Source organism: Pyrus communis, chromosome 15 (assembly GCF_041283825.1).
Source record: "Pyrus communis isolate YQ-2024b chromosome 15, ASM4128382v1, whole genome shotgun sequence".
NCBI classification, from domain to species: Eukaryota; Viridiplantae; Streptophyta; class Magnoliopsida; order Rosales; family Rosaceae; genus Pyrus; species Pyrus communis.
In genome coordinates this window covers 29,997,887-30,011,786 of record NC_142579.1, presented here as the reverse complement: position 1 = coordinate 30,011,786, position 13,900 = coordinate 29,997,887, and the positions used below count along the sequence as shown (strand labels likewise).

Sequence of the window (13,900 nt, the reverse complement as noted above, 5' to 3'; positions counted from 1 at the left end):
GCCAAGTTTAAAAGATGCATGATTTTGTTTAATCTGTCGTAATTCCTAAACCATTACGATATGCAAACAACATCCCCTAAAATCATCCATAAAATATACATAAAATAATAATAAATTAACATGCAATTGGCAACCTTTTCCATCTGTTTTAGCATCTTAAATCGAACAAAAGTGTTATTCTCACACTTATTTTTACCTCTCACATATTTTTGTTAACTTTTTGTCATTAATCTTCTTCAATTCATTCGTTCCGATAGCCGAAAATCGAGAAAAAATATGTGAGAAATACAATTGTAAATAGCACTATCCAAATTTAATTGTACTAGGCTCTGCTACACGTCACAAGGTTGTAAAACATTAATTATAATTAAGTACATTTATTTTTGCACTCGAGATGTTACGCTTGAATGTTTCTTCCACTGCTAACTATATAATGTCAAAGAAATCTTTAACATGACTTGACCTTGTGTAGCCTCGACAGGGAGCGTACACAACGAAGTAATCGAGTAACTACAAAATAGGAACGAGTCAAAGCATTTAAAATTCGATTAATTTTGTATTAATGACCGACTATCTATCATATATGCAATATTATTACCATAATGTGCACATGGACGGAGCCAATGAAGGCTCACTGGGGGCAGATGCCCCCACTCAAGTAATTCGTTTGTTTAGTTGTAGATTACAATTATATAATATACACGGGTTATCTTTGAAGAAAATATATGTATCTAATATCTAACATACATTCATTCTACTTAAACTCCATATCAAATATTATATGAGCAATAGTGCTCTTGTTCTATCATTCAAACTGAAAAAAACCCTCTCCCGCCTATCATGTACTTATGTTTTTCTTATCACTTTGCCACTTTCCACTACTATATTGAAATTTTTGTAACATTGGAATTGTGATACATCATCATTTGAAATCATCCTTAATATCATATTGCGTATAACCATACTATAATAAGATTTTCTTAGTTATTTTTTGTTGCCCCCACTAGAAGAAATTTTTTGTTTTGTCCTTGAATGTGCATGCATTGACAATTGACAAGTATCATACCTAACAATAATTCTACGTAAATCACTATACTTAGCTTTCACACGATGATCAGCCATCGGATTTATTTCCATGAGATCGTGTGGCTAGGATGGAAGCATGCCTTATAACCTAACCAGAAATCTGTTTGCCCTCATGATGGAGAAGATGGACGTCGGTTCCAACCAGAGCTTTCGATCAACCACGTCGCAAAAGCAAGAAAATTCGCACAATTTGTAGGTTGGGTTCAAAGACAAAGCGATATCTGAATTTTCAAATTGCCCAAAATGATGAGGTGGAGGATCCCCATATATCTGAATTTGCAAAGACAAAATGCGAGGATCTTCGATTCTTCTGGAGTTTGAGATCGAAATTCGATTGGTTTATGTCTTCCTTGTTCGTGAAACAGTTCTTTCTCCGTGGAAGTTCCGTTCCAGGAAAAGAAAAGAATAAAATAAGTCATGTCAAATGTCAAACGCACGATCTCATTACCAAGCTACTGAATCTCATTTTTTTGCAAAAAGATCCTCTCTTTAAAGAAGCTGATTGTATACATATTTAGTGTAGTAACCCTAACGCATCAAAAAGCTTTTACAAAATTATATACATTATTCTTTTCGTAATCAACACTTCATATTCTTACATCTATGATCAACTCCAAATAAAGTCATCCATGCATAGCTAATAGGTTACTAATAAAAAAAACAAGGCATGTATTAATCAATTGTTACTTTTATCGGTTACACATGAAAAAGAAACATATCGCATACATAGAAACTTTTCAGCAACACAACCTCGTACACCATGTGTTATTATAGATGAATTGTTTTTGCTTATAACATATTCGTCAAAATGTCAATGTCAAATGAATTACTGTGGTTTTGGCATTCTTTAATTTCCTCCACTTAGCTTATCTAACAGTTTGCTTCAATAGTTTGAGGTTAATTTCAATTATACTGCACAGTTGAGGTTTTTTTTTTTTTTGTTTTTTTTGTTTTTTTTTTCTCATTAACTCCAGCAATGTTTGCTTGATTCCAAATTTCCAATTGATTTCTTTTGTGTGATTTCTTTTAGCTTTTTTTTATAATGCACATTTGGGTTTATTTATTGTAGTATCATCCACAACTTTGTACAGGAAACAATTATGAAGAGATGGTTCAAATTAAAAAGAAAACAATAAGGTTGGTAGCCTTATATTGTAAAATATTACTCTTATCACTTGGATTAAGGTGTAACCTTATGTTGTGGTATATGTTTATGCTAAATATATACCATGAGCAACGCTTTGCTATTTAAAGATAAGTAGAAACTCCTATTCAAAATTCTTCGCGTTCCACTCACAGAACTTTGTACTTATGGTAGAATCATTTATATTATGAATCACTTAATAAAGATTACCTCTGTTAAAAATGAATTAAAACTAAGGTCATTGTGTCCATATATTGTAGTAAATACATGGATGGTTCGTAATGCTTTTTATCAATTCTATTAATTTGTTTCCATATAGTTCGATAATAAAAGACCTTAATGCTAATTGATTTTTTTGCAGAGGCGATCTTCAGGCCTGGCCCAAGCCCAGTGCGGGCAGGGCGACCATCTGGGGCCCCAAAAAATTGGGGGCACCAAAATTATTATGGTGATATATTTATATATGTTTTTATAAGAGTATAAATTTATGAAATTTGGTTTAGTGACAAAGAAATTTAACTAGAATTGGTGGTTTTGTTGTTTAAAATTAATGAGGAGGTCTTAAGTTCAAAACACCATGTGTACTTATTTACATTCCATTTTTTACAAATCTCTTTTCATAACAGCATAAATTTATAAAATTTGGCTAAATGATCAAGAAGTTTAATTAGAAGCAATGGTTTTTATTGTTTAAAATTAACGAGAGGTCCTAAGTTCGAAATGCTATGTGCAAGTTTTCTTTTTTCAATTTTTACAAATTTTTGTTTGGTTGTTAATTTATTTACTAGCTAGTAGCTATGTGGGTTGCTATTTTCAATTATCCATTCCAATTCAAGTCTAATCTTCAACAAAGAGTAACGTGTAGACTAAATTTTTAGACCAAATTTGCAAATAATATTACGTGTTATCAAAAGGTTTAATTTAGTGTTCATTCATTATGTATACATAACCTTAAAGACTCGAAAACATTATTATTTTTTTAGTCTTATATTGACGAGGTTAGTAAATAAGAAAAAATATCTCACGATTTATACAAAAACACTTTAAAAGTTCAGATGAAAAACAAAACTCATAATCAATCTACTTGTAAGCCCTTTTTTGGTTTCCTTATCTCGATTCAAAATAAATTAGTTATTCCGTGTTTCTAAATTATTGAATTTGAAGTGTTTTTCTAAATATAATTTTATCGATGTCTTACGTGTGAAAACAAATAATTTTTTTATATGAAGTGAGACACATTTTTTAGCGTCGCCCCGGGTCTCAAAAATCTCTAGACCGGCCCCGGCGATTTTTAGAGCAACTCCAGCGTTGGAGCCCTCCCCCTGGCAATGCACTATTCAATCCACCTAATGAACAGTAACTGCCCTTAATGAACAGTAAATAGCCCTGGCAATAGAATTTGCATCTCCACCGTTGCACTTCAATAGCCCTGACAATAGGCAATAAAATATTAGTATATTTTTTATTTATAAAATAATACAAAATAATTTTAATTGTAATATCGGATAAGATTTTGAATCGTTCTCGTTGCGCCACGTGTCATTATCCGAAGTATTATTAAATAATACAAAATAATTTTATTTGTAATTTCGGATAAGATTTTTAATCGTTGTCGTTTACGCCACTTGTCATAAAATCCGAAAAGATAATTATTGGGGATGGATTTCCGATAAATTTTTTAATCGTACCCGTTATGCCACGTGTCATTATCTGAAAATACAATTATTGGTGATGGATTTCTGATAAGATTATTAACCAATCACGTCGCGCCACGTGTCATAATCCGTTCACAATCTTTGAGGATAGATTTCCATCAGATTTTTAACGAATGACGGCATGCCACGTGTCATAATCCGTTCACAATCTTTGAGGATAGATTTCCAACATATTTGTAACGAATGACGGCATGCCACGTGGCATTATGTACAACCTAATCATTTCTGAATCCTCTATATAATCCACCATCCATCCTCACAAATCTCACACCAATTTTCTCAAGATCTCTATCATTATTCATAGTTTCTGCTTCCTTATTCACAAAAATCTGTATCATTATTCATAGTTTCTGTTTCTTTCTTACAATGTCTTCTTCTTCTTCCTCAAGGATGATGTGGGAATTCAATCAGGAAGAGGAAGAATTGTTTAACGAATCAGAAGCAAAGGAAGAATTGTTTAACGAATCAGAAGCAATGTTCAATCACCAGGGGGTAAGAAATGAGAGGGAAGAGGATGAGGAGCGTCAAAGGAGAGATGACGAAGTAAGAAAGGGCAGAGCCTCACATTCCCGTCGAGTCATCCAAGGTGCGGCTCAGATCTGCAGGCCCAGCCGTTTCGGAAACCTTGATAGAAGCAGGCAACGACGAGGTATGGAACTCTTGGATGATTATTTTGTTCGTAATAGTGCATTCCCTGATACGTACTTTAGACGTCGTTTTAGAATGGAACGACATTTGTTCAACAAAATCATGATTGTTGTTTGCAACCATGATTCTTATTTTGTGCAAAAGAAAGATGCTTTTGGTGCTATGGGTCTACTGCCTGAGCAAAAAATTACTGCTGCCTTACGGATGCTTGCATATGGAGCATCTGCAGACCAAGTGAAACAAGCTGAAGATAATTAAGTTCATTTAGTGTGTTTTTTTGAATTTGGTATGTTTATGTTATTTTATTTGGTGTGTTTTATTATTTGGTATGTTTATGTAATTTTTTTATGTTTATGTTTATGTAATTCTTAGTATATGTATTATAAGAAGAAAACAGAGTCACATTTCGTGTGGGTTTTAATCTATGTAAAAAAGAAGATAATTAGAACAATGGTCATGGACTTTTAATTATTTTATACAAGTAGAAAATCACTTTCTCTCTCATTAGCATAAAATTCTCTCTCAACAGCTGCTGCTTTTGCTGCCTCTCTAGCCTTATCAGCCTCATCTTTCGCCATTTCCCTCGCCAAAGTCAATTCACCTTGGCGAGTAAGTTCGTCCATGAACTTTGCATAATCATTCTTGGAAGCACCCCCTTTTCTCTTTGAAGCCTTCTTACCTTCAGACCTAATTGGATAACGGGTCGAACCCGACGCTTGTTCAGGGAGGGGCGTTTCGGGCACTTCTTCTGCATCATCTTCATGAACATGATCGGGTGTAGAGTGTAGAGGGGTGCTGTTCATGTGCACTTCTGGACCGACTGGCACAACTCTAAATTTAGGACAATCTTTGACAATATTCCAACATTCCCACCGGTTGAATGATTTATTTTTGCTTTTGGTTTTGGCAGCGTACCAAACTTGTGCTTGAAGTTCCTACACAATAAAAATAAGTAACAAATAAATAATACAAATAAATAATTATAATGAAAATAAGTAACAAATAAATAATACAAACAATAAATAATAAATTATGTAGGTAACAAATAAATAATACAAACAATAAATAATAAATTATGTAGGTAACAAATAAATAATACAAATAATAAATAATAAATAACAAATAAATAATACAAACAATAAATAATAAATTATGACGGTAACAAATAAATAATACAAACAATAAATAATAAATTTTGTACGTAACAAATAAATAATACAAACAAATAATTATAATGTAAATTTGGGTATCAAATAAATAATATATTGTTACCTGATCCGAGTAATTTTCCCCACTTCAAATATTACTACTAGCTTGTGCCAAGGCGTCTCTCCACGTACTAAACGATTGGCTAAGTAATTTCCAACGACTGGACATCGATTATTTGGTTCTTTTCCCACCAATTTTCTCAAGAAAATTGGTATGAATAAGACTCCACATTTCTCGCAACTGTATCTCATTACCCGTAAGCGAACTATGAGTAACTTCAACCCAACTAGTACACAACGCAACATCTTCAACAAGCGACCAATTCGTACCTGCACCAGTGGTCATTTTGTTGAAAAAAAAGGATTCAAACTTTGAGACAAAGAAAGGAATGTGATTGAAAGTAGTTGAGAAAATATGAAATTGTTGTGTAAGGTAGATGATAATGAGAAGGTATTTATAGAAAAGTAAAAACAATTTTTTTCAGATTTTTCAGATTTTTTTTTGAATTTTTTTGAATTTTTTTTTGAATTTTTATTCAATTAATTAATCTCTGCCGTTGGATATAAAAAAATTTGAATTCCAACACTCCAGATTGTGCCACGTGTCACAACGGTAACTTTTCAGATTTTTAAAACTATTTTTTCTTTTATTTTTTTATTTATAAAGCATTTTAATATCCACCATTGATCTCAGATCGAACGGTGGATATTAAATCTGACTTTTTTTTTTTTTTTTTTTTACCGTTGAGATCGAACGGTCTAAATAAAGTGACCATTGAGATCTAACGCACCGTGGGAAGCCACGTGGCTTCCCAACGGTAACTGACAGCTTTTTTTTTTCCTTCTGATTTTTGTGTCGGCGACACGCCCCCACACGCGGGTGGGGTGCACGTGCCTGACACAAAAAAATTTAAATATTGCGCTGACGTCACCCCCACCTCGGGCTCTCAGGCTGGCAATCCCCCACGGGCCCGGAGCTCGGGCCTCCACCTTCGGTCGGGCTGGGCTACGCTGGACCTGATCCCCTGGCCCTCGGGCCCTTGGTTTCTCCCCTGTCCCCCGAGCAAAACCCAACGCTGGGCTTGCTCTTATAGAGTGATATATAAAATGAACAATTCTGATTATAAACACAAAATTTTATTAATCGGCTAAAACACTTTTGAGTATTTGAGTAGGAACTCTTACTCATCATTTGAGTAACCGAGTATTATTCAAATACAATATTATTTGTTAAATATTAATAAATATCTCATCTTCCTACAGTTTGTGTGATCTGAGTTTACGTTTTCTACATAATTTGACATACATGAATGCACAAAAGAATTTGGTATGTTGTTTACAATTTACAAGATTGTTATAATATATTGTGTGCTCTGACTATTGGTGTGGTACTTTGAAATGATGGGAAACATGATTATTATAGGTCATGGTAAAATACACCTTACAAAAGCCTAGAGAAGATACTCTAATTAAAAGTAAAAAACATCAAAGAACAACACAATGTAAAATGAAAATAATAGAACTATTAAGAAGATTCTCTTAAAATAAAACTCTTCATCAAGAACTATTTTGAAAAAAATAAAATAAAATAATGAGTCGCGCGTCGTATGTTCATGTCGACTGTGGAAAACGTGCAGAAAGACTAATATTAATAAAAAATTTGCGGCTAAAAATTAAAGTTAGGTCATTGATCGGTTTATTGAACTAGGAGAATCGCATGTTCTCCCAAAAGGTCCAAAACCAATATATTGAGGACATACCAATCACGTGTTTGGATAATGCTACGCAGCGGCAGACATGACACATCAACGTGTTTCACAAGCTAGTGTTGAGAATTATTTGATAGAGACACAAAATATGACATTTTTATGAGTGGCAGTGCTTCCAAATTTTAATTATTCTTTTGCAAGAGACACATAACCAAATATTTATGATTCGAATTTGAGACATATAACCAAATAAATTGGGCTACATTTTCATTTTTTACCAACGAAAAAATTTGGGCTACCCATGAAAAAATAAATGCTGCAATTTTCTTTATTTTGCAAGAGATTTCTCTACACATTTGTTTTTTTCTTTATTCTCTTATTGTGGATGTCATAGGATTCGAATTTGAGACATCTTACAACACTGTAAACGAAAAATATTGGCAGACTAAGAATTAGTTACACTTCGCCCTTCTCTCCAAAAGTGAGAGCTTTTCTCTCTAGACTGAGAGCCTTTCTCACCATTTGTGTGAGCCTTTCCCTTCTTCGTTCCTTCGGTGGCACCGGCCCTAGCTTCGGTTGGGGTCGGTTGCCATATCCTGTTTCCTCTTTTCTTCTTCTTCTTTTCTTTTCGTTTCTACTAATGTTTCTTCCTTTTTTTCCCTCCGGTATGTCCTCTTCTTCAATTCCTGTTGGTATACCTTTCCCCATCTCTTCCTCAGTCTGATCTTCAGCCATATTTCCTATTGAGTTCGTGTGTAGAGATGATATGTTTTTCCTGGCTCAGGTGTTTCCCACACCACCACATTCTCCTTGATGTTTGTCGTTTTCAGTAGTGTTGCTCGTGAGTTTCCCTGAACTTCTTACTGGTAGTTGGCTAATCCCTCTTTGGTGCTGACTGTCTTGTTAATGGCCATGATTTGGTTGTTGTTCGGGGTTGGCAGTGGTGTCTGAGGCGGCGATACTCAGTGGTGGTTGACGTTTTCAGTTAGCTGACCTTGACCTCTGTTGGTGGAGGGATTTCGGTAGAAACTTCTCGGCTGTTGTGTGTTTTTTAGGCTTCATTGTTGTTAGGCCCTCTTTCTATTTTTCTGTTGGTTTTGGCCCTTTTTTGGTTGTGTATAGTTTTAACTTGGACCCTTAGTTTGCTTGTAAATTTGGGTTTGCTGTTTTAATAAAAGTTGAGGGAATTTTGACTGCAGCTTGCTACAATCAAACTTTTACCAAAAAAAAAAAAAAAAAACTACCATTAAATCTATGGAACAAAAAGTAGATATTTGTATTTTGGGCAACAGGTTAGTCAAAAGATAAACATGTAAATCTAGCTTTGGTGAGATTGTTATCCACTTTACAGGTCCAATCTTTAGAAACAAGCCAACTTGATTTTGTTTAATCTTTCGTAATTCCTAAACCATTACCATATGCAAACAACATCCCCTAAAAAGCATCCATAATATATATATATATATATATATATATATATATATATATAAAATAACATACAATTGGCAACCTTACCTATCTCTTTCTGTATCTTAAATTGAAGAAAAGTATCATCCACACACTTATTTTCACTTTTTACCCATTTTTGTTAATTTTTTTGTCATTGATCTTTTTCTATTTATTCGTTCCGATAAAGGGAATGTGTGAGAAGGAAAATTGTAAATAGCACTATCCAAATTAAATTGTACTAGGCTCTACCATACAGTCCAAGGTTATAAAACATTAATTATAATTAAGTACACTTATTTTTGCCCTCAAGATGTTTTTTTTTCTTTTTTTTTTGTCAAACAATAAATTTGTTAAATTAAATGTTAGATTAGGAAGCCGACGAGGTTCAAACCACACCATAGTGCAAGAGCAACACTCCTCTTCACTGTGGTAGAGGGCCACTTACTGCACTTGAGATTTTATGTTTGAATTTTTCTTCCACTGCTAACTATATAATGTCAAAGAAATCTTTAACATGATTTGACCTTGTGTAGCCGCGACAGGGAGCATACACAACGGAGTAATCGAGTAACTACAAAATAGGAACATGTCAAAGCATTTGAATTCGATTATTTTTGTATTAATGAACGGCTATCAATCATATATGCAACATTATTATTACTGTAATGTGCATGCATTGACAATTGACAAGTATCATATACCTACTAATAATTCTACGTAAATCACTATACTTAGCTTTCACACGATGATTAGCCGTCGGATTTGTTTTCAATCATCGTGTGGCTAGGATGGAAGCATGCCTTATAACCTAATCAGATATCTGTTTGTCCTCATGATGGAGAAGACCGACGTCGGTTCCAACCAGAGCTTCAGTCGACCACGTCGCAAGAGCAAGAAAATTCGCACAATTTGTAGGTTCGGTTCAAAGACAAAGCGATATCTGAATTTTCAAACTGCCCAAAATGATAAGGTGGAGGATCCCCATATATCTGAATTTGCAAATACAAAATGCGAGGATCTTCGATTCTTCTGGAGTTTGAGATCGAAATTCGATTGGTTTATGTCTTCCTTATTCGTGAAACAGTTCTTTCTCCGTGGAAGTTCCGTTGCAGGAAAAGAAAAAAAATAAAATAAGGCGTGTCAAATGTCAAACGCACGATCTCATTACCAAGCTACTGATCCTGTAATCTCAATTTTTTTTTTTTTTTTTGCAAAAAGATCCTCTCTTTAAAGAAGCTGATTGTATACATATTTAGTGTAGTAACCCTAACGCATCAAAGAGCTTTTACAAAATTATATACATTATTCTTTTCGTAATCAACACTTCATATTCTTACATCTATGATCAACTCCAAATAAAGTCATCCATGCATAGCTAATAGGTTACTAATAAAAAAAACAAGGCATGTATTAATCAATTGTCACTTTCATCGGTTACACATGAAAAAAAAGCCTGTCCCATACATAGAAACTTTTCCGAAACACAGTCTCGTATTCCAAGTGTTATTATAGATGAATTGACTTTGCTTATAACATATTCGTCAACATGTAAATGTCAAATGAATTAATGTGGTTTTGGCATTCTTTAATTTCCTCCACTTAGCTTATCTAACAGTTTGCTTCAATAGTTTGAGGTTAATTTCAATTATACTGCACATTTGAGGTTTTTTTTTGGTTGGATTTTAGACTCTAATCCAGCGACTAATAGGTCAATATAGTTAATAAGGATTGATGTGGAATGTAACTGTGATCAGGGTTTAGTCATAAGTTATAACTTGGACTCCAAGTAAAGGTATATAACCCAGTTATAATTGGAGAATAAGGGATCTTGATACTATCCTATTTGGATTGAGATTTGGTAGATTATATCCTTGTACAATAAGGGATCCTAGTGTATGATTATGGGAATGTACGCCGGGGTTGTAGTAGTATAAATACCAAGGGAAGGTCCCTGCATACACCACTGAGACACATACTTAGAGAACTCCCCATAAGTTCGAGTAATACAGTGGTGGTGAGTGTGCAAAAGATCGACCTTTGAAATTCATAGTGTTCGAGAAGGAGGTTGCTGCAACTACAGTGCTTGGTGCGTTAAGGAAGATGCCTTCTCATGGTTAGTTCAATGGTGTTTTATTATACATGAACTTATTAGGTTTAATAGTTGGTATCAGTGCCAACATTTGTGGGATTAAAATCCATAAAGAACTGATGTACATGACATCATGCATGCAATATGAATGAACTGATGTTTCTTTAAATTTCGATTATGGTTTCTTTTCCCATGCTATGCTTAATAATTGCATGTATGAAGTTTTGAAATATTTTCCTTGCATATTTATAAGAATTTCAACTAAGTATAGGACTAAGTAATATGCATAAGAGATCTGCAAACAAGTGCCATGAATGTTGTGCTTGCATTCAAGAAACCCTAAAACTGTCTACCATGCATAACTAGTGTAAAGAACTGTTTTGGCCTATTCAAACTGAGAAATTCTTTGCTTTAGAAGTCCTGATTGTTACGCATGTTTGATAATCGAAAGTTTCAAGGTTCATAACATGTTGGAAGTTATATCAGGATTAATGTTTTTTAGATGTAATTGAATGAGTGAAACGCAACAAATTCATTTCAATCATTCAAGAACTGCTAAAAATTCAAGGTTTAAATTGATCAACTTGTATCAGTAACCATAACAATGAGGTTATATCCCCAAATAAAGGTGCGACTAATCGACATTGGTTCGGTTACTGATAGCTCAGTGATAACATATAAGATGCATGAGCTGTGAAAGTTAATTGCCAAACAAAGGTGGATGGCTTTCATGTTGTACCATTACTTATGCAATTTATATGTTTTGCATTGATACTGATTAAACTTGAAAAACCAAACAAATGTTGAGTTGTTTCAGTTATACAGAATATAGAGTCATAAGTGCTTATTTTCGTTTGAAAATCTTTTAGTAATTAGCTCATTGAATTCAATTTAAACACTCAATAGAACCAACTATAAGAAGTGGGGGCAAGATATTGAAATAACTCTGGGTCTCATGGATTTCGATTTATCTCTAAGAGAGAATGAACCAGCTAAGCCTACTGAAGGTACAACTGCAAAAAAGAAGAATGAATATGAAAAGTGGATTAAGGCTCACAAAATGGCATTGCTAGTGATCAAAAGATCAATGTCTGAACTGGTTCGATGGGCTATCACTGAATCAGACAATGCTAAGGCATACCTTGATTCCATAGAAGCAGAGTTCAAAGAGTCCGAGAACGCAGAAACTGGAACACTCATGAACACTCTTATAACCACTAAGTACATTGGTGGTGATGTGAGAGAACATATTCTCTCGATGGTTGATGCAGCTGCAATTCCTTACCACCTGAGTACTCTCAGTTGAAGAGTACTTACATAGCTCAGAAAGAAAAATGGGACATGAACAAGTTGATTGCTATCTGTGTGCATGAAAAGCAAAATATTCGACAAGATAAGGGGAAGAAACAAGTCAATGCGGTGCAAAATGTCAATCTTGCAAGTCCTCCTAATGAGAAAGACAACCCTCCACAGAAAAACAATAAAAGGGTTGCAGGAAGAGTTAATAAGGGCAATAACCATCTAAGAATTCATAAGGGTGTTGGAATGAAATGTTTCTTTTGTAAGAAGGTAGGGCATCAGAAAAATGAGTGCACTAGGTATAAACTTTGGAAGGAAAACAATGAAAGTAAGAAAAACAAAGGTATGGTGCATAAAATTTCAGTTTGTTTTGAATCAAATTTGGTTGAGATATCTTATGATACCTAGTGGCTTGATACTAGTGCTACAATTCATGTAACAAACTAATTGTAGGGGTACATTAGTAAGAGGGTGCCAAACAAGGATGAGGTGTCAGTGTTCATGGGTAATGGAGCTAGAGTTGCAGTGGAGTTCATTGAAGTAGTTATGCTTGAATTATTTTTTGGTTTTTTGCTAGATTTGGTTGATGTTGCTGATATACCTTCCATGAAAAGGAACTTAGTTTAAGTTAGTAGGCTTGTTAAATCAAAGTTTATATTAATGAGATTGGCTTTTCAATATTTTGAAGTTCCAACCTAATTCATGATGGAGTATTGACTGGTGACATGTTCAAGCTTAACTGCAATATACCAATGAGTGTAGTTAACATAATAGGGCACAAACAAACACTGATAAACGACACCTCATCCAAGTTATGGCACAAGAGATTAGGGCATACTTCAAAAGAGAGAATGCAAAGATTAACTAGAAAACTATGGTGATTTCAACATTTGCACTAACTGCATTAAGGGTAAGTTGACAGATAAGAAGAAGAAGAGTTCAACTAGAAGTACAAAGCTGCTAAAATTAATCCACATAGACATTTGTGGACCTTTTCCAACACAAACACATGATGGCTACAAGTATTTCATTACATTCACATATGAATTTTCCAGGTTTGGGTATGTATACTTGTTGGCTGAGAAGTCTAGTGCCTGTGCTATTTTCAAAATTTATAAGGCAGAAGTAGAGAATCAATTAGAATGCAAAATCAAGGTGGTAAGGTCTGATAGGGGTGGAAAGTATTATGGAAAGTTTAGTGAATCTGGAAGACAGCCTAGTCATTTTGTATTGTTTCTGCAAGAGCATGGAATTGTTGCTCAATACACCAATCTAGGTACCCTTGAACAAAATAGAGTTAGTGAAAGAAGAAATAGAACCTTGATCGAAATGGTAAAGAGCTTGATGACTAATTTGAAGCCACCTACTTTCCTTTGGGGAAAAGCAATCAAAACTGCCAACTACTTGCTAAATAGGGTCCCTAGCAAGTTTACCCCTAAGACACTCTTCGAGTTATGGGCTAACAGAAAACTAATGTCAAATCACTTCAGGATTTGGGGATGCACAACATAAGCAAGAGCATACAATCTAATAGAGAAAAAGCTAGATCTTAG

The 13,900-nt window shown here is 34.2% G+C and overlaps 1 protein-coding gene across 1 annotated transcript; it reads left to right on the top strand.

Moving 5' to 3' along the window:
- Positions 1-12,003: 12,003 nt before the first annotated feature.
- Positions 12,004-12,354, top strand: LOC148690840 (uncharacterized). Its single transcript, XM_088685019.1, has one exon. The coding sequence runs from the start codon at positions 12,004-12,006 to the stop codon at positions 12,352-12,354; it is 351 nt and encodes a 116-aa protein (XP_088541145.1).
- The last annotated feature ends 1,546 nt before the right edge of the window (positions 12,355-13,900 follow it).

What these genes read in the sequence shown, in the direction of transcription:
- LOC148690840 (XM_088685019.1), top strand. Translation starts at nt 12,004, where the DNA reads ATGGATTTCGATTTATCTCTAAGAGAGAATGAACCAGCTAAGCCTACT.